At 44.6% G+C, this 18,610-nt stretch overlaps 1 protein-coding gene across 1 annotated transcript in view; it reads right to left on the reverse strand.

Moving 5' to 3' along the window:
- The window catches only part of LOC119386617 (transcription termination factor 2), a 91,338-nt gene that overhangs the window by 18,003 nt on the left and 54,725 nt on the right, over positions 1–18,610 (reverse strand). The window contains exons 10-14 of the mRNA XM_037653902.2: positions 15,287–15,378; positions 13,213–13,342; positions 10,401–10,568; positions 5,604–5,665; positions 3,414–3,567 (exon numbers count right to left, since the gene is read on the reverse strand). Coding sequence (XP_037509830.1) covers positions 3,414–3,567; positions 5,604–5,665; positions 10,401–10,568; positions 13,213–13,342; positions 15,287–15,378 — 606 coding nt within the window. The remainder of the gene's footprint in view (positions 1–3,413; positions 3,568–5,603; positions 5,666–10,400; positions 10,569–13,212; positions 13,343–15,286; positions 15,379–18,610) is intronic.

Here is an 18,610-nt window from a genome sequence, read left to right on the forward strand (position 1 = left end):
CGACCGGAAATGGTGCTTCCTGATTGGCTGAGTGTGCCACTGCACACTGGATGCTTTTGACGGCAGCTTTTGATCGACAGAATATTTAGCCAGGGCTGATCAGTGCCGGTCTCAACATTTTTTGCCGTCTGGCATCAGGTGTTCGCGATAAGACGTTGGTTATTCGCTTGGTTAATCCCAGCCTGTGTACAGCTCTCTCCTTCAGCTACTGTGGACGTTTTGTACTGCTCACAGGAGGCCATGAACAGAATCAACAACAGTGTTGTACCTCAAAATAACGAACCATTGAATATAACAAAGCATAGATCTAAAATGTTTGTGGCTAGCTAATACAACCTCGCCACACCATTCACAACACACTACAACAACAACTCTGACACTGCGAAAACATGTCAGATAAGCGTCTCCGTCTTCTCTTTCGTAAACCAGTATTCCTATAGATGAAGTGTAAAGCCAAATCAGCACAAAATGTGCACTAGCGATGATAAAGATACAATTCCTGCATACGAGAGTATAACTTACCCATCACTTTTCTTATACTTAAAGGGGTAATGAACAACCCCTCAGGCTCAATGAGAAAATGCGTCCTGTGGATAGCAGACACTGCTGTGAACAGCTCAGTCAAATCATGCGGCCGTGCGCCTGAGAAAATTGCCATTTTCTCAGGCGCCCTCTTTTCATGCAGAGGCCTGTGCTCACTCTCTTCGGAGCTGCTGGCGCCTGCTGTTTGACGACGAACAGCAGATAGCATGCTATTGGCCAATAGCTGACATAAATCAAGAGCGGCGTTTGGATAAGATGCACTTCTTGCCACAGTGTGCCACCATGTACCGGCACTGCGCTCCTTAGTCAGCTACCATTACACAGTGAGCCACACTCGCAGACAGGAATCACAACGAGAGAAAGCGATCGCGTTTCACCATGCACGCTTAAGGTCATCACATGCACTGACGTAACTTCTCTCCCCCATATCACCCCTCCCCGTGTAGCCTCTAGCGTGCTCATCGGGACGAGAGAACAGAGAAAGCACTTAAAGCGTGCAACAAATCCACGTAACTCCGCTCGTTCTTGACGGATTCAAGAAATTTTTGCGGCATGGATTAGTGAGGCAATAAACTCTCGTAATGACGTCATTAGGTGATTACTAGAAGTGGTTCAGGACCCCTTTAATAAACGGAACGAGTGGATTAGTATTGCAACCTTGCTCTTTTTTCCCAGGTGTAGTCAGTGCATCATCTTACGTCATAACTCTCTAGGTACAACAAACTTATCCCAGGAAGAAGCTGTTAAACTTTCCTTTAGCCTTGCCTATGAATAGGTGAGGTTACAGGAAATTCAAGTGCAAAGTGTGTCACATATAAATAAATCACAAGTTTACAAGCAACACAGGCTCCACAAGAAGGGACACACCATATGCATTAAGTTTTTTGTCAGTTTACTACACCGAAGGCACAGATTTATGTGATTATGATTCCCACATGCTGCAACAAGACGCCCATGTGTGGAGTTATCTCATTCTTTATCGACAATATGTACACAAACACCAGTCAATTTGGACACTACTACTCATTCAAAAAAGACAATTCTTTATACGAGAAGGCCAGGGTTGCAGTGCTTACAGGCTTGGCACCCAAATTTGTTCTTTTTGAGGCTGAGGTGCTTCACCTGTCATCATTGACATCACTTTGTGGTTCCACAGAGTTGCCATTTCTTCGAGCTTCTGGCGAAATCAGGAGCACTAAAAATTTTTCAAAACCCAGGCCGCTGCTTCAAGATATCTTGTCAAATTTATGTTACAAAACACATCCATGACAGAAATTCTTTGAATTATGTCAGATTTCGAAATATCCAAGTTCAAATGATAGATGTTTTACTGTACACAGAACTTTGCCATATCAACTGTACAGTTAGAATTATCTGTTAATTTCAATGAAGAGATTTCAAGTTATCGATAGTATACTGTATGTCATGGGTTCTCACACTGGGTTCTGCAGAACCCAGTGGTTCCGTGAAGGACATCTTAGGGTTCCACGAGCGGCCAGAATGAATGCAACCTGCTCCCGTTTTACCCCCATTAGCAACTAATATATTTATTTAGACAAGCAAATTTGCACTGCATTGTGCATTTAACAAAGCCACTGCACGCTGCATCCGCACATCGGGTGTCTGCGAGTAGTGAGAGACCCACGAAGCAGCAGCCACGTGTCATTGATCACATTTCCATTTTCGTTAAAGATACGTCATCACGTACAACTTTTATCGTTTTTAAGATCATGTGATTAGCGCTGTCGAGATGTGAGCCTATATGTATTTCCGCTTTCTGTGAATAAAATCAGTTGTCAGTAGGCGTCTGTCCATGTCACTTCTTGTGTTTGTCTCGTTTGCGCCTTATTCCTTCCGTTAAAGGTAGCAGCAGTAAAGATTCGTCTAGTGCGCGCCATGGAACTTGCTTGATTTGCAGACCTGTGGGGACGGAAGGCGTGCAGCTCTGGTAATTCATGCTCATGAGCGTTCAAACCAGTTCAAACGACATTAACGGGCACCTCGGCACTTTATTCGTGGCTCATGGCATGTCGGTGATCATGTGGCACAGTTGTCATACACTGTGATTTGCCACTGCTCCATGCCGGTTTGTAATCGAAACACGCAACGAGCGCTTTGATATGCGTAAGAGGCGTCGCTTCATGCCAGCTATGGGCTACATGAGCATTAAGGCTTAGCTCTACCACCGGTGTATCGGTCAATGGCCGTTTCGCTGTGTAACTTGCAGGCCTCCTGTTTTGTTTTGCAAAACATAAAACAGACCTCCGTATGTCCAGCACTTCCTTTGCGTGAACACATTGCTTACGCTGCGCGGTGCCTGAAGCATGCAGTGTATGGTCGGCAGGTGCTTTATGCGACTCGCGGAGAGGGGGGGGGGGGCGATTGCAAGTCTATGTATTATCGGGAGTTCTACATCAATGGTGACGGTCTTCGATATCGATATTAAAGGAAACCCCCCCCCCCCCCCCCCCCCCATCCCCGCCCGCCGCTTTCGATTGTCTTCATGCTCAAGAAAAAGTTAGGTTCCGCGGCACTCTGGGAAAGCCGTTGCGGTTCCCCAGGGCCAGAAAGTTTGAGAGCCCCCTGCTGTATATAATAAAACAGCTGCTCTCCTGCATGCTTTGTCATGTTTGGCTTAGAAACGAGGTCCCATTGCAGTATTGGGATTGGGACCTCTTTATGTGCTCTCTCTTTCCTTAAACAAAAAAAAGGCTTATGGTTACGGTAGGCAATATGGCAACTGTATACACTTTGTTTCAGCTCATGATTCTAAGGTCCTGTACAGGAAATGCTACAGTTACGTTTGTTAAGGGAACTCAGCTCACTGACCTAACCAGCCAGTAGTTTTATCAGCTGACCACGCGACTCACTGTGGGTCCTCCTCGCTGCTCATTGAATTTGGCCACGTAGGAAGCCCTCTGGTGACCGGGGACGCTACCCTGGATGGTGACAGAGGGGATGCCTCGCCTTTCCAGATGATGGCGCACCAGTGACAGGAGTGAAGTCCACCGAGACACCACCACACTGCACAATGTGCCACAATACGTGACATAATGTACTACGCTAGACCATGCAAGTACACTCAAACCTCATTATAACAAAGTCTCATCTGAAACGAAAATAAGTTCGTTATATCCGAAAATTCGTTATAAATGTATATCGGTAACACTGTGCATATGACAAGTCGTCATTTACTTCGTTATAACCGATAATTCGTTATATCCATGTTCATTATATCGAGGTTTGAGTGTATAGTAGAACCTCGTTGATATGTTCCCGCTTAGTACGATTTCCCAGCTCATACGCTCGCAATCGCGAAAATTAAAAATAACCCAATACAAGTGTGTGTAATACATTCCAGTTAATACGTTCCCGAAAAATACGATTATTCGGCAGCAACGTTCAGCACCGTGGAAAACTGCGGTCGTATGATATGTTTTGTACTCAGAAACTCTCATTCAGGTGTGCAAAAAGGGCCCTTTCGTGTACTTGTGAAGCGTGAAGTGGCAGAGAGCCGCCGCGCGGCGACGGCGGCTTCTCCGCAATGCCTTTCCCCCCTCCGTGCTTTCTCTGCTTTGCTGAATTGTCCCCTCCGCGTCTCTTCTGAATTGCCCGATTGTCCCCTGCATGTCTTCTCCGAATTGTTCAATCGCCGCTCTCTATCAACCACACACCGACACAAAGGCAGGCGGTGAAGCTGGCCGTCAAAATCTTCGAACGGCTTTCAAAAAAAGAAAAGTATTTTCTGTAGCACTTGGCACGATTTTGCTGAGCATTGCAAATCCTTCATCCGTAGCATGGTACATAGGTGCACACTCGTTCCACACACTTTTGTTCAGACCCCATGTCTACAACAACAGCCGGGGGAACTAACAATGCGGCCCAAAGAATGGAGGCTGTCGCTCCTCCAGTCCGCCACGGTTCGTTACAAGCCCTACAGAAACGCACACGCCGCTGCTGCGTTGCCGCGACACGTAACCATAGTAATGCCGCCAATGTACCCAGTGAATATGGCCGATAATTACCCCCACACTTTTCTCCCGGAGCGCGTTTGTTTTCAGGTTGCTCCGCCCATCGCGCGGCGCAATTCCAGTCGGCATTTGTTTTTCTCTTGCAGGAAAATTGTGCCTACCAGCAGGTTGTCAGAAGCTGCAATGATGTTCTGTGATAAGGAATGATGTTCTGTGATGTTCTGTGATAAGGCCGACTTACAAAACCCTTTCTTTCTTCAGTTGAGTCGATGCATAGCAGTGACCGTAATTCAGTAACGGGTTTTGCTCTATTTTTAATTTGGCAAGCAACCTCGCAACACAGAAAACCAGCGCACCATAAACAGAGGTGCGATAATTTAGCTTGGCACCTTGCTTTCATGCGACTTCAGAGAGCAGCTTTTTTGTTTTTGTGGTGTTTTCAATTGTGCATGCTCACTGGACTTCGTGCAGAGCAAGTGATTCAACAGCATCATCGTTGCACCACTCTTAGCAATACTACACAAGGTTTCAGTGACAAGCCATGGTGGCAGAATTGGTGCGACAGCCCTGCTGGTCTCATACTACCCACAGAGCATCAGAGCTGCATTTGTTTTGGCTTCAAACATCACGTGCGGCTGCTGCGAAGAGGACTGCACCAGTGCAGCATCAAACCATGGTCGCCAGATCACAAGTTCAACAAAGGTGACTTTTTACGTAATTGAAATTAGTTTCTTTCGTGCTACTGTGTCATTAGAACGTTTCTGCAGCACACTCAGTCAGTGTAAAAATGAACCCTTCGGTGACTATACATTGCATAAAATATCGCATTTCAATTTAACAACATTTCGATATAAGAAAGTAAATTGCTCATTTAATTGACATCGTTAGTTTAACCGTATCCCCTTACCAGCAATGATGAAATCTTTTAGCATTATTATAGTGTACTGACAATCGGGTAAGCGCCATTGACACTGTTTAGTTCATCGCCTGCAAGAAGCCTGACTGTTCAGCACAAATGTGCCAAGACATTGGCAAAAAGTAGCCAAACATGCAACTAAAGATTAGACCAGTAAAATAAGAAAAAATCACCTCTTATCTTGGTTGTTTGATTCTTCCCGCACCTTGAGCAGCATGTCGAGCAGAGTCTTGATCTGCAGGCACAGAGAGAAACACAATCACAATCACGGATCTAAGTATGGCTGCAAAGCAAGTCACGCAATCATCAAAACTCAGGCGACAAAATGAGCAAGCAGCTGTCAGATAGGAGATGCAATGACGATGGTATTGAAAATCACTTCTGCGCAAGTCCAGAAGGTGGAGTAAGGTGGTTCGCGAAAGGAAAGTGTTGTCAACTACCATTTGTAGCAGTTGTTTTTTTTCAAAACAAAAGCTTCCTAGTTGACAAAAATCCAAGCGGAACGCTGATATGTCATGCTTTTTCTGTTCTCGACAGCGCTTTCTGCTGGAAATCAGTCTTACCAAATTATTCTAACTGCTAGGTCTCCAATTCTGAGCCAGCAGGCATAAACCATCATTTTCTTATCCTGAAGTAGTATTGCAGCGTAATGCAGCAGCATGCCATTATGTGACATATTTCCTAGCAACAGAAACCTGTCGCACATGTCATGCTAGGTAGCCATAATGATCATGAAGACTGAACTGCGCAGAATGCACGGTTGTAATGCACTCAACACCGAATTCAACAGAGGAAGCACACGACTCCAAGGTGCTCCAATAATGTGTTAGGGTGCCAATATATGTAAAATTCAATGCCATTAAAGCTACTGGTAACACTGTCGTATACAAAATAGTAGTAGGTCATAAATTAAATTGTAACGATAGCAATTCATATTCAGTATTTCATAGCATGGTGTCTCTAGACCTCCCTATTTCTCATTAATTTGAAGTGCTCTCTTGAGAGTGAAAGATACTGCTGCCAATTTCGCATATAAGCAGCACACAAAGACAAGCCTTATGACATGGTCACAAGCAATCAGTAGCGCATCACACAAGCCATAGGAGTGCACTATACTAGGCGACAGCTTATCTTGACAGCGCAGCAAAGGCTACTGAGGCGGGGATTCTGCACATTCCGGTTGCTCCGCAAGTAGTACAGCAGCGTGCGGCTGATTTCGGTCTTGTTTGCTCACATCGTTAACACGTTTAGAATATTATATACAGGAAAAATGTGATTGGGAGAAACATTTCGATTGTTCAGTGCACATTTAGTGTCATATTACGAGTATATTTTTCTTGGAGAACTACACAGCATGTTTGCGGCCACACACTGACCCACTACGTCATGGTCGCCATGTTTACTTTAGAAAACGGGAGTGCTGAAAAGGTGGTGCTGTCTAAGAAATGGAAAGAAAAGGAAGGCATTCTTGCAAAGTGAACAATAACCGTATTTATTTACGACTTCCCGCAACTGTTTCAGTCTCATAATAAATAAAGCAGCACTTCTTTCAGCAAGGCAAATGACAAAATTATCAGTAAAATTAAGCACTATTTTTTGGCGCGGTAGCAGGCATGCGCTTTGGTTCTGTAGCTTCCACAGTGCTGTCAAGAAAAGTTGTCGCCAAGTACAGGGGTGCAAGAGCCACCAAGAGAATTTGGCTCAGACATCAGTCATCAGTGGCACGAGCTCCTTGCAAATTAAAAGTTAATGTTTATCAAACAATACAACAGATGTAACAAAAAAATTCCTTGATAAAGTAATCAGCTGACCACATTAATAATAACTTATGGGGTTTTACGTGCCAAAACCACAACATGATTACAAGGCATGCCATACATGTGGACTCAGGATTACTTTCAGCCACCTGTGGTTCTTAAGATGCACCTAAATTTAAATGCATGGATGTTCTTACTGGGAATCAAACCCGTGCCCTCGGGCTGAGCGGTGCGACACCTGACCTGCTAAGCTAGTATGGCAAATAGCTGGTCTCACTAAAGTGGTAGCGTGGTGAATTTACCAATATTTTATTTTAGAGTGCAACACTGTGAAGGATCTACAGTTAAACCTGGATATAACGAAATTGATAAACTCCCCCCAAAATTTTATACAAACAGGTTTTCATTATGCACAGCTTCAGCACGAAAATTCGGAAAATGAACGCACAAATTAAACAAAAGGGGAACTGAAGGCAGAGCTCACACAAAACATTTATTTAGCAGCAAAAAACTGCGCTATTCTGCTCTATTGCTTGTTCGTGAGGGATGCCAATACTGGACGTTCGTAGGACATCAATACAATGCTGCTCCATCACGGTCTAGCCGTGGCGTCAGAGATTGGCTCCAGCAACGCGCCGTCGCGTTGCCAGAGCTAATCGCGGTCTAGCGAACCCGCGGCCCGGTGCAAGAGGGCAAAGCTTGTGACGAGTCGACCTCTGAAGATCCATTGTTGTCTCAGACAGTTTCCACCAGCGCCTAATTTGACATCTCCTCGGCCAAAAAAACAATTCCTGCACATTGTCAGGAGCTACTCCACGCGCGCGCAGTGAAACTATGCACGGATGCATGCTGTTGAAAACAAAGAGCGAACGACACGGCTACCACGGAATATTCGGAAAAGCACTCTCCATATGAGACGCGGCCCCACGTATGCAGTGCGAACTAGAAGCGTAACAACACGGAGCAAGGATTTCAATTTCTTTTTAGTGGTGTCACCTCTTGTCAAGTTAACGAAGTGCAGTATACAGACCACAGCCTCCAAGACTGTGAGAAAAACCGTCCGGCACACAATCTTGGAGGCCATGCAGACACTTCTGCAACAACCGAAGAGTGGCGCTGCCAACGCAATCGTCTCACAGTCACCGGGGCTCTGTGCGCGCCATGCGCGACGCCGCCGCTTCACGCTCCAGCGGCAGTGGGGCAACCGCAGAAGATGCATGCGGGTCCTGCTAGTGCCAAAATGACAAATTTGGGGCAAAATCCCTGGGTTGTCGGTGGCGAAAATTTGTTATATCAAGGGTGTCTCGCGTTGTCACTTTGTTACATAGAGGTCCCAAGTACATATTGTCACAGGGTCGTGACGTTGACGTAGGCAGCAGTCGGCGTGTCCAAGATCAAACTCTTTATTTGGCCGAACTTGTGGCCGGGAAACGGAAAGTCAAACAACAGCAATACACTCTGTACACCGATAGCGGCGAAGAGAGCGTCGGCCGTCGATAAAACTGCTCACGGCTGGGACATTATACATCTTTCGTCTTTTATACATCACGCATTGAACTTTCCAGTCTTATCACTGGTGGTTGCGCAAGCTCTGGAATAATCTAGACTATTCGTGTCCTGCGCGCAATCTTAACAAAGTGATCTACTACAATCGCAAAGCTTCTCGAAGACTGCGGCGCGGCCAGTGTCGAGCGTTGCTAACCGTCCTTGTGGGTCAAACCCGAATACATCAAAATAAAACAAGAAGCGGACGTGGCAATATGCTTCTATGGAGTAACGGCGGGGAACAGAAACACTTCATAACACCGAGGAATTCGTTGTATGGAGGATCGTTAAAGGCAGGTTTAACTGTATAAGTGACGCTGCCTGGATGACCAATTTTTTTTTTTTTACAAGACTGACACATAAGTCACTAAAGAGAGATAAACATCACCACAACTGGTTGTTTGTCCTTCGCATGGCATGGATGCCATCACACCATGAATGATGATTAATAGCATGGCTGCAGTGCTGTGCATCATGTGAAGCCTTTAACTTTCACCACACCATATTATCGTGGTTATCTAACAATGAGCCACTAAATTAGTGATATGCTGAAGATAATGGGGGAGTGGCAGGGCTACACCCTACTGAGGTTTCTACATGCTATGGCTATGCTCTGTGCAGCCTTCTTGGCACCACATTTTCATGTACTAAATAAATAAAGGCAATAATAATAATAATGACGATTATGTGGCTATGTAATGGGGCTATCACCAGTGATCCAAACTCCCAAATATGCATACTCACACCTGTGAGTATCATATGAAATGCCTTTAAATGACAGATGAAGCGCTCATGTGAAGTGACAACGTTAAGTCACCAGTGACCAATATACACTCATTTCACTTCACTGTACATGTTGCACTCTGCAATCATGGGTTTTAGAAAAAACTGAAAGTTAGGTGCTGATATCGTGACAGCATAAATTCATCGGTGATCAAGGTTCACTAATCTGAGCTTGCCATCCTCAGGATTTACGAAACAAAACTGTAACTGGTATTAAGTGAAAAGGCATTCCAATGATTTATGCAATGACGATTACATGAAGCTGCAGTACTATGACCGAGTCATTAGTGATCCAATCTGAGCCCGCCATTTCTGAATTTCAGTCTATCATATCATCATGGGTATCTAGCAAGATGTTATAGGAAGAGTGATTTACATGCTAAGGTGAATAAGTGATAAGACCCAAGTCATTGGTTGTTACCACTGACTGACTAACAGGCCTGAGCGAATATTCGAGCAATTTGAATATTTCAATAACAATACAGCATTCGAACTCGCTCGACACAAATTTAAAATTTCCAAGAATTCTAAGTATCAAACAAAAATTCAGGTGCCCTTGCCCTATCAGGAAAATAGGGGCGAGCTTTGCTTGCCCCTATTTTCCTGATAGGGCAAGGGCACCTGAATTTTTGTTTCAGATACTTAGAATTCTTGGAAATACATGCATGCGTGACCTACCCTGCTCCTTTTTAAAGTTTTTTTTTAGCAAACCAAAGGCACTTCGGACACTGACCGACCAGCTGCGACCGACAAAGTGAACCAAAGGCACTTTCAACACCGACCAACCAACCGACCGACATGAGTGTATGACGAACATGACTGACAGATCATGACATGAATAACGAATTCATGTCATGACCTATCAATAAACTGTGGATTACAAACCTTGCAGCTGACGTAGGCAGAATCGAATTCTCGTGCGCTGGTGTACTTGTCCAGGTTCAGTGCATCCAGGCTGTCTTCGCCAGCAGCTGAGTCGTCCGACAGCTGCAGTCCCGCCATGCCGGCTGATAGGAGCTCATCCGTGTCTATGGCTGCATCCTCCAGCACTTTCTGCAATATTTGTTTATTCATTTATTTATTACAACACTGCCGGTCTCGATTTATGACCTTAGGCAAGAGTGGGTTACAAGTCAGCACAAACATTAATTACATATGCAGAAAGAAAGATACAGCAAACACATAGAAAGCATTGCAGAAATATACTTAGATACGAAGATTTCAACAAAAGCCTTCATTAGCAAATATATACAGAGAGATGCGACAGATGCACCTCAGTGTACACTAGAGCTGTGCAAATAGCAAAATTTTTGGTGCAAAGCGAATTCGAATATTAAAGTTTTAGTGCAAATCGAATCGAATATTTTTAGAATATTTCTCGAATATTTTTCTAATACTTTGAAACGAAATTACAAAAAAAGTTGCAGAGGATCCCCAAGCATATCCTTATGAGACAGCGACATGAAAGCGTTTCTTTTGGCTAGGTTGATGAAGTGCTGGAGGGGTGGTGTTCCCTGGTTGTCTGATCAAGAATAAGGCAATGCAAAGGCCATAGTGTGTTTATTTATATGATTTGGTGCAACCAAACTGGTGTCGACAACACTTTACACGTGAAAGGAAAAAACACTGTTTCCTCAACTTCCTCCTCCAACCTCTGTGGAGGCCAAATTGATGTGACAGACAAGGGCACGCAGCTGGGAGTTCCTAATCTGTCCCATAGATGTCTGAAATTTCAGACGCTTAAAATATTCGGCGTCCGATTTTTCGAACTGTCTGCCTGAATTTCAGGTCCGTAACGGTATTAATTAGATCTTCCACCTCTGCCACGTCTATCGTCTCGTAGGTTCGAACCAGCACTTTCATGAGTTGATCCATTTGCGGCCGTAGCAGAGTCCGAAAGGCAGCTTTGCCGCAATGCCAGAGTGTGATGGGGTGAAGCAGATAGAAAATCTGAAGGGGCCACTGTCAAGGCACAGTGTAGCCAATGCAGTGATGTCTTTACGGATAAGCACCGGAAATGCACGGAGGCGGGATGATAGCAGGCGGCAAACGCACCAGTACGGCTTAATCGCTGACGATCCTTCTGATAAGCATCTTCAGCTAAGTGCTCAGTAGTGCATGAATATGCTGCTTCCATACATGTGTTTACTGACGGATCTGTGTTACCAACCGCCTCAACAGCGGCGTTCGTCATACCAAGTTTGAAGATCAGCAAATGCTTCCGTCTAGACCACCAAACGACATCGACGGCTGCAGAGATAGTGGTAATCCGTGAGGTAGTTCGAGAACAAGTTTTTGCGCGAGACAGAACTCAAGGAAGGACAGTAAATAGCTTTTGGACATTCAAGGTCTCGTTTCATGACCACTTTCATCCTCATCATCATCAACACCTACTCTTTTTTCCACCCCCTTCCCTTTCCCAATGCTGAGTAGAAGGTCAGAAAATTGATTCAGGCCAACCTCAGCTTTTCTCTCATAATAAACCTCTCTCTCTCATACAAAAAGAGAAAGGTACAGTAAACACATATAAAGAGATGAAGTAATATGATTAAATAAGAATATTCAACAAAAAGCTTAGTACTGGCACTGCAGAGGAATACATATTCTTATACTGTGAAGTCACACGGCATGGCACTGCAGAGGAATACAGGCAGCAGGTGTATTCTGCATCCCGCCTTTGAGCGAGCTTTCTTCTGAAGAACAGTCACCCCCTCACCCGTAAACAAGTGTGCCTTAATGTCAAGCGTTTCTTACTTCAACAAGTGGAGAACAATGCCCTCTCTTGAGTGATGCACTCAGCTGCACCGCAGTAAACTCTCCTCAGCAACTCGTGCAATGAGGAGAGATGCACTTGTCTGTAAAAATCAATTTTCTTCCGTCTTGCATGCACTGAAATATTTTTTGTCAAGGGTAGTTTGAGTAATTGCGATTAATCATACTGAGGATGTTCTATGTCATCGAGCTTGTGTTCCAGAACGTCCCCCTGGTGGCACAATTCGTGTCCTACCATTTACCTTAAGTCCTCAATTACTAAAATCTTGTTGCGTATAATGTTGATGTTGTAGATGTTCTCAACTAATGTTCTTTCACTCTAAAATAAAATGTCGTTTGCCTTTAGCTTCTCTTTAAATACACAATGTCCCAGTTCTAGCCCGCACATTTCAAGTGAGGGGACGCAATGCACACTGCTGCTTCTTTATACACTTTCTCACCCTCCTGTGCAGGTTATGGTTGGGTGTCGCATTTACGCGCGCGTACGTGTGCCGCATAGGAATGGACGACACCGCATCATGTGACCACTGCGGCAGTGATGAAACAATTCAACATATTCTGTGCGACTGCCCACAGTACTGTTCACAGAGACAGTCACTTTGCAACGCGCTCGATAAGTTGGACGACCTCACTCTGTCGGAAGAGAGAATCCTGCGCCATCGACCGGACCAAACGTCACAGAAAAAGGCTGTGCAAGCGCTACTGCGCTTTCTGCGTTCAACTGGTCTCTCAGAACGGCTGACTGGAACGTCTTGCGTGTGTGTGCATGCGTGCGTTTTTTTTTCGTTTTCATTTTATCTCACTCTCTCTCTGTCCTCTTTCCAACCCCTATATCCCCACCCCTGTGCAGGGTAGCAAACCGGTCACTCGCGCCAGGTTAACCTCCCTGCGTTTCCTTTTCATCTATTTCTCTCTCTCTTCTCACCTTTTTGAGCAGAGCTGGATGAGAGCAGGCCTGTTGAAGACGGATGAGCATGACAAAGCGCCGAGAGCCCGTGTTGCGGTACAGCTCACGCCCAGTCACGGGGTCCCTGTACTTCTCGGGCCCACTTGACCTGCAGGCATTTATGAAGCGACTGGCGTGAACAGTGGAGTGACTCGTGCTTAAAGGAGTGGTGACACAAAAATTCGGACACAATTCTACTGTTGCATCACACTAATGTGCATATAGGTGTCATCAGTACAATATCAGCCACAAATACAGCCTAAAAAGTATTTTAATTGAGCTTTGAAGTTCGTGAAAGTGCCAAATCGGAAATAGAAGCAAAAAGCAATGATGTCATTGAGCGGGGCTGTTTTGGAAACAACGCATGGCACGAGTTCTGGCCAAGTTACCGGAGGTGTGGACGAGACGGACAACGCTGATAGCGACACCTGATGATGCATAGCCTAACTAGAGACCTACAAAATAACATTGCAGCGACTTACCCGCTTATTGACTCTGTGTAAAGCATAACACTGAGATAATTAGCAACTCAAAGTATTCTCATTGGTTTTTCTGCGACAAGGACAGCAACGTGACGGAGAAAACAGAAAAAAAAAAAGTTACTGTAGTTGGACAAAACGCCACAAGATATCGCTGCCGGCTCTGTGGCTGCTGCTACTGCTACAGCAGTCAGCAGCTCCGGTGACCAGGCATCCGCAAACGTTAGGAAGTCTACAGGCAAACTAAAGCTCTCTACTGCCAGGGTCGTATTGCGTAGTGAACAGATAACTGCTTCGGCGTTCCAACGTGCGTACATGGGATTGGTATGGCTTGAGAACGCAGCGTTGCCCAATCTCAATACAAATCAGTAAAGCGTACACCACGTCACTTACATGTTACTTATAAACACTGTTACACAGTGCCAATGTTGTAATTTCACTGCTTCCTTCGTCACTTCTCAAGCTACTACTTTACAAATGATCGAAGCAAAAATGTTTCAGCGCGTCTAATGCTGCGGCTGCTCCAAACCTCACGGAAAACGTCGCCTCACTTGTAGGACGACGGCAAAAACAAAATCACAGCCACCGGCGAGATTCACGAAGTGCATCGAGCTTTTCTGACTGATTTTTACACTCCTCCCAGCTCTTTCGTCCATCGCCGCACTAGATAAGCAACAGTGTTTGATGATTGAGGAAACAAGCACTCGCAACGCTCAACACAGCAGACGAAGCAGCAGCATTGACAACATGGCAGAAGCTGGCCAGTGACGTCACTGGATCTCGCGGTCACCTGATAGTATTTGTTAACGTGTAGGCAGACTACGTCACGGGGCCACCAACTGCCCTTCGAAATCGAAACTGTCTCCGGTTGTAACATACGAGCATATAATTAAACATTCGTCTTGAGATGGGGCAAATGAGTTTCGTTGCCGCTATTAAGGAGTCAGTAGCCACTGATTAAGAGCGAAAAACAGAGGTTCACAAGTTTTCTGTCACCACTCCTTTAATATAAGTAGCTTCAACAAGTTCCAAACGATTATTTTGCACCCAGCTCAGCACAAGTCCCAGGGGAAAGTCATTTTTCTCACTGTGAATGGTGCTGATGGTAACGCCATATTTACACAAATAAGGCTCTCTCTCGTTCTACCTATGTGCCAGCATATGAGCAAGTGTGCATGCACTTGTCTGTTAATGTAGCATTATCAAAAGCAGGGTCAGTTGTCATCTGCTGCTTTAGTGATTCTTATTGGTTTCAGCTGCCACGACTACAGATGACAAAACAAATACCACGCAAAATAAACAGGGAAAAGAAAAAACTGCTCACACAGCACTGTGTGTGTGTGCATTGGTCCTCCCTGTCCCCAATAATTTCATGCTGCATTTGTTTTGTAATGAATTACCAACACACCCAAGTTTCCACGCTAAATTACAGACGACATCAGCATTTTTCAAGCTGTGGCATGAACGAAAGGGTACGACTTTTACAAAGACAAAACCACAACGGTGACTGGGAAAGTACCAGTCTCAAAAAAAAAAAAAAAAGAATCAACACAATACAAACATCTGGACAATACCTAGACCACTCGTCCAGTTCCTTGTACACTTTAGCCTCGGTTCCCTCGAGAGACAGCTTGTGCAGGACGATGCTCTTTTTAGGCAGAGGCACCTGCAAAGTGGTCCGGAGGAATTCACACATTTATTTGGTGAACATTTCCTTTTACTTCATTTTGAAATCGTGGTGCACTTGTACAGTATTGTGACACTAAAGTATGCTCAGCGAGAGCATCTTACTACTGCGAGTCTGCTCACTGTTCCACCCTTCAGCAGTGCACCACAGCTGCAATGTGAAACACTGGTCCTCATCACCTGTTGCCAGCAGATGCACGTCGTTTGATCCTTTCGCCATAATCGTTTTGTGGCTGTAGATGCCAGAGTGTACACTGCAGTTTTAGTCACCATTCCCTATCTGGCCCAGAAGGTTTTTGTGCCACACACTGACAATACGGCCTAGACCGCTAGTAACGTAAGTCTACGGAGTTTTGAATATCCGTGCCATAAGTTGTACCGCAGTATACAGTAAAAGCTCATTAATTCGACACTTGCTAATTTGGAAAATGGATAATTCGGACGTGTTCTTTGGTCCTGGCCAGCATATACATCGTTCAATGGCATCGAACTCTCGTTAATTCGGTCACATTTGGCGCAACCCAGTTAATTCGGATGTTCCTTGGAGCACGCCAAGCACAAAGCTCCGCAAATATGCGACGCAAAGCAACGAAAACGGCATTCACGGACAGCCGAAACCGCCGTGGCATTTCAGAAAGGCGTGGTTGCCATCCACAATCACGTTGTTGGTACGTAATAAGGTATGGGTTCAGAGCACGTTTCGGCTTAAGACACTGGGTCTTGAGCCGCGTCCACACTGTGAACGAAGTCGCAAATGACGAAAATTACGGCTTTTGCAATGCTCTTATGCAAGATAATTACTGTATTTATGTATTTTGCAAGAAAATGAAAGTGCATTGATGAAAAAGACACTTGTTACTTGTTTTCTTGACTTTTTTGATAATTTGGCATTCGGTTCATTCGGACAGTTCTTACGGTCCCATGAAATCCGAATGAATGAGCTTTTACTGTATAACAAAAAAGAATATTTTTAAGCAAACCATGCAAAACATGTAGACCAAGCAGCCATCCGAGCTATCTGAGAATCAAAGTATGTGACCAGTAGGTTATCATCCCTTGAAGATCAACACTGCAGGATCTGCAGTGCGAACAGAATGAAAGCAGGAAAATAAGGAAACTGAGTGATTTTTCAGACCTCCACAATTATGCCGACTTCCCCATGGCACCAACTACACAGTAGCTATGTAGAAAAGCAACTGAAACTACACATTGTACTGAATATTTTTCAATTTTCTAGGTGCTTGTGCAATGCTGGAAACATGCCACTTGCAAACCAACTCGCTGCCATTTGAGTGTTGCATATGCCACCCACTCCATCGTACTTCTGTTGTCAGAGTAATTCCTCTGCTTTCAAAATTCGGCAACTGCAAAGCATTTTTTGACTCAGCACCAAACTGCAACTTCAGTTGGCTACAGCTACGAGCATCAATGAGGCGCAGCTACTATTAGTTAGGCTTAGCCTGTTGAATGTCGGGTGGCATGCCATCACGGGAGGTGTGCCCTTGACAACACAGCATTGGTGTAGCCAAGGGGAGGGTTGGACATGCAATTTTGCATACGTATATATATATATATATATATATATATATATATATATATATATATATATATATATATATATATATATTGATACGGGGTTGTTTGAGTATATACAATACGTATTTACAAAGAAGAATTGGTAAAAAAGTCAAGATGGCTGACCACCACACTCGCGTGCCAGTCAGGCTCTCCAGCCCTTCGTCTTCCTTCAATTCCCCTCTGTAACAATATATACACATACACACACATGCACAAACATAATATAAAGGGTGGCTGAACCCACCTCCCCCCTCGAAAAAAACTTTCTGGCTATGACCCCACAACATGGAGATGGGGCATAGAAGAGATCACACACAGGGGATGAACCAATGGCAGTGCACGTGAAACAAAGCTTGGGTGCACAGCCAGATCAGCCGTGGCAGTTATCCTGCAAAAACCCACTGAGCTATGATGTGCAACTGCTGGTTGCAATGGTGAAAGCTCAGGTCATAAAGCCTAAAAGTAGAGCTGTGCGAATAGCAAATTTTGGGTGCGAAGCGAATTCGAATATTGAAGTGTGAGTGCGAATTGAATATTTTTCGAATATTTCACGAATATTTTTCTAATACTTCGAAGCGAAATTGCAGTTAGAGAGGATTCCTAAGCATATTCTTATGAGATAGCAACATGAAAGTATTTCTTTTCGTTAGGTTGATGAAGCACTGGAGGTGTGGTGTTTCATGGTTTTCTTATCAAGAATGAGGCAATGTGGAGGCCGAATTCTACTTATGTACATGATTTGGCGCAACCAAAGTGTTGCCGACAACACTTTACACGTGACAGGCAAAGATGCCATTTCCTCAGCCTCTCCTCCTCTTTCAACTTCTGTGGAAGTCCAAGTGATGTGGAGGACAAGGGTGTGCTCCCTTCAAGTCTGGAGTTCCAAATCTGCCTCGTACACGTCGATATATAAGAATATCTGAAATTTTAGATGCTAAAAAGCTTCGGCTTTCGATTTTTCGGACTTCCTGCCCAAGTTTCAGGTCCAAAACAGCATTAATTGAGCCCCCACCACTGCCACATCTTTCATCTCCATGTTGGAACCAGCGTTTTCTTGCGTTAATACATTCGCGACCGTAGCAGAGCATGAAAGGCAGCTTTGCCGCAATACCGGGGTGTGATGAGGTGAAGCATATTGAAAATCTAGGGGCCACTTCCAATCGGACGTTGACTGTGTCTTGGCAAAGTTCGACCGCAACGGAGCTTGAAAGGCAGCTTTGCCGCAATACGAGAGTGTAATGAGGTTAAGCATATTGAAAATCTGAAGGGGTCACTTTCAATCGGACGTTGACGTATATTTGTTTTTGGGAAGTTCGAATAGTAAAATTGCAGTGTGAATCGAATAGCAAACCCTATTCGAAAAATATTCAAAATTTCGAATATTCGCACACCCCTACTTAACTCTTTCATTACCACGCCTATTCAAATCGATCACCAGTGATCGATGCTTTGAATCGTCGATTTTGGCATGTTGAATATGTTTCTCGTGCACCCAGCACCTCCAACTAGTAAGTCCAGCCACTGCACTTTCAGAATAAGTTTGAATTTACCCGTTTTGGCAAGATAGTGATTTTTCACAGACCTTTGCACGAACCAATGTGCGTACGTTGTTGGGAAAATGCGCTTGGCTGAAG

This window comes from Rhipicephalus sanguineus, chromosome 3 (assembly GCF_013339695.2).
Source record: "Rhipicephalus sanguineus isolate Rsan-2018 chromosome 3, BIME_Rsan_1.4, whole genome shotgun sequence".
NCBI lineage: Eukaryota > Metazoa > Arthropoda > Arachnida > Ixodida > Ixodidae > Rhipicephalus > Rhipicephalus sanguineus.